The sequence below is a fragment of the Primulina huaijiensis genome, unplaced genomic scaffold, assembly GCF_012295235.1.
Source record: "Primulina huaijiensis isolate GDHJ02 unplaced genomic scaffold, ASM1229523v2 scaffold205439, whole genome shotgun sequence".
Taxonomy (NCBI): Eukaryota; Viridiplantae; Streptophyta; class Magnoliopsida; order Lamiales; family Gesneriaceae; genus Primulina; species Primulina huaijiensis.
Window position 1 is genome coordinate 1 of NW_027354066.1, and position 1,247 is coordinate 1,247.

At 37.0% G+C, this 1,247-nt stretch overlaps 1 protein-coding gene across 1 annotated transcript; it reads right to left on the bottom strand.

Annotated features, from left to right (window-relative positions):
• Positions 1 to 30: 30 nt before the first annotated feature.
• On the bottom strand, positions 31 to 1,004 carry LOC140966349 (probable glutathione S-transferase). Its single transcript, XM_073426658.1, has 2 exons — positions 660 to 1,004; positions 31 to 562 (listed from the first exon to the last, which is right to left on the bottom strand). Exons 1-2 carry the CDS (start codon positions 969 to 971, stop codon positions 221 to 223), a joined length of 654 nt encoding a protein of 217 aa, XP_073282759.1. The 5' UTR covers positions 972 to 1,004; the 3' UTR covers positions 31 to 220.
• Between the last annotated feature and the right edge of the window lie 243 nt (positions 1,005 to 1,247).

Sequence of the window (1,247 nt, forward strand, 5' to 3'; positions counted from 1 at the left end):
AATTACATCATTACATTCATCATCACACACTTATTTTAAATATTTAAAACTCTTATTTTCAAGATTCAACTTTCTTATTTTCAACATTCAAATATTAAACTCATATTTTTCAACATTGCTATTATTTTTCAACAAACATGTTGTATCTTTACTTTTTCTTCCCTCAAAACAAAGACCTCAAGGCACTCCATAGCAAATACAGCACACACATGTCTCTCACTTAAGTCTTTTGAAACCGAGCCCGTAAACTATCGGTCAATTTCTCCCGATCAGGCAGATGTTCCTTAACAAAGCTCGAGTTGACGTACTCGTCAATCCATGCACACAAATTCGGAAACTTCTCTTTGGTTATGATATCGATTCCCACCAATTCCTGAATAATCACAGACCAATAGGCGATGACATTGCCGACAACATCGACAAATCCAATGCCATCTCCCCCGAAGAATTTCTTGCCTTTTAGTTCATTGTCAAGAACTTTAAGCGATTCCTCTGCTTCTTCCTTGGCTTTCACTTGCTCCTCCCCTGAAGCCAAACAAGCCGTGCTAAATGCTGGCAAGCACTGGGAAAAGAAAAAGAAATTAACCAGTCATAATGAATCCTTAGAAACTTTGAATAAACGATCAGAACTAATGAAACTTGCAGAAGAAAATCAGTACCTTCTCATCCACGAATCTAGCCCAGAAACGTGCCACGGCTCTGTCGTAAGGACTTTTCGGCAAGATGGGCTGGCCATTATCCCAAGTTTCATCGATGTATTCAAGGATCACCAATGACTCGGCGATTGGCTTGCCATTATGTAGCAGAACAGGAATCTTTTTGTGGACTGGATTAGATTGAAGAAGTAGAGGGGACTTGTTGGTTAGATCTTCTTCTATGAATTCATATTCTACTCCTTTCAGTTTCAGCGCCCATTCCACTCTCCTGCTATATCGGCTGCGCCAAGAACCAAGGAGCTTCACTTCTGCCATCACGAATATTGCAGATGTGTACTACTTTGCTCTGGTTGGGAGCCCATTCTTATAGGGAAATTTGACTTGTCAAGTCAAATAAAAAATTAGATTTTCAACATACAGATGTATAATGAAAGTTACCTGTCACCAAATTATTTTAAAATATATTTTTAAAAGAGTTTTTCAAATAAAATATAGAGATAATTTTATCATTTAAAATATATTTTGTAACCAATTTATAATTTTTACCGTACATGTAACATTATCCAACGCATAGACACATGAAGACTGAAA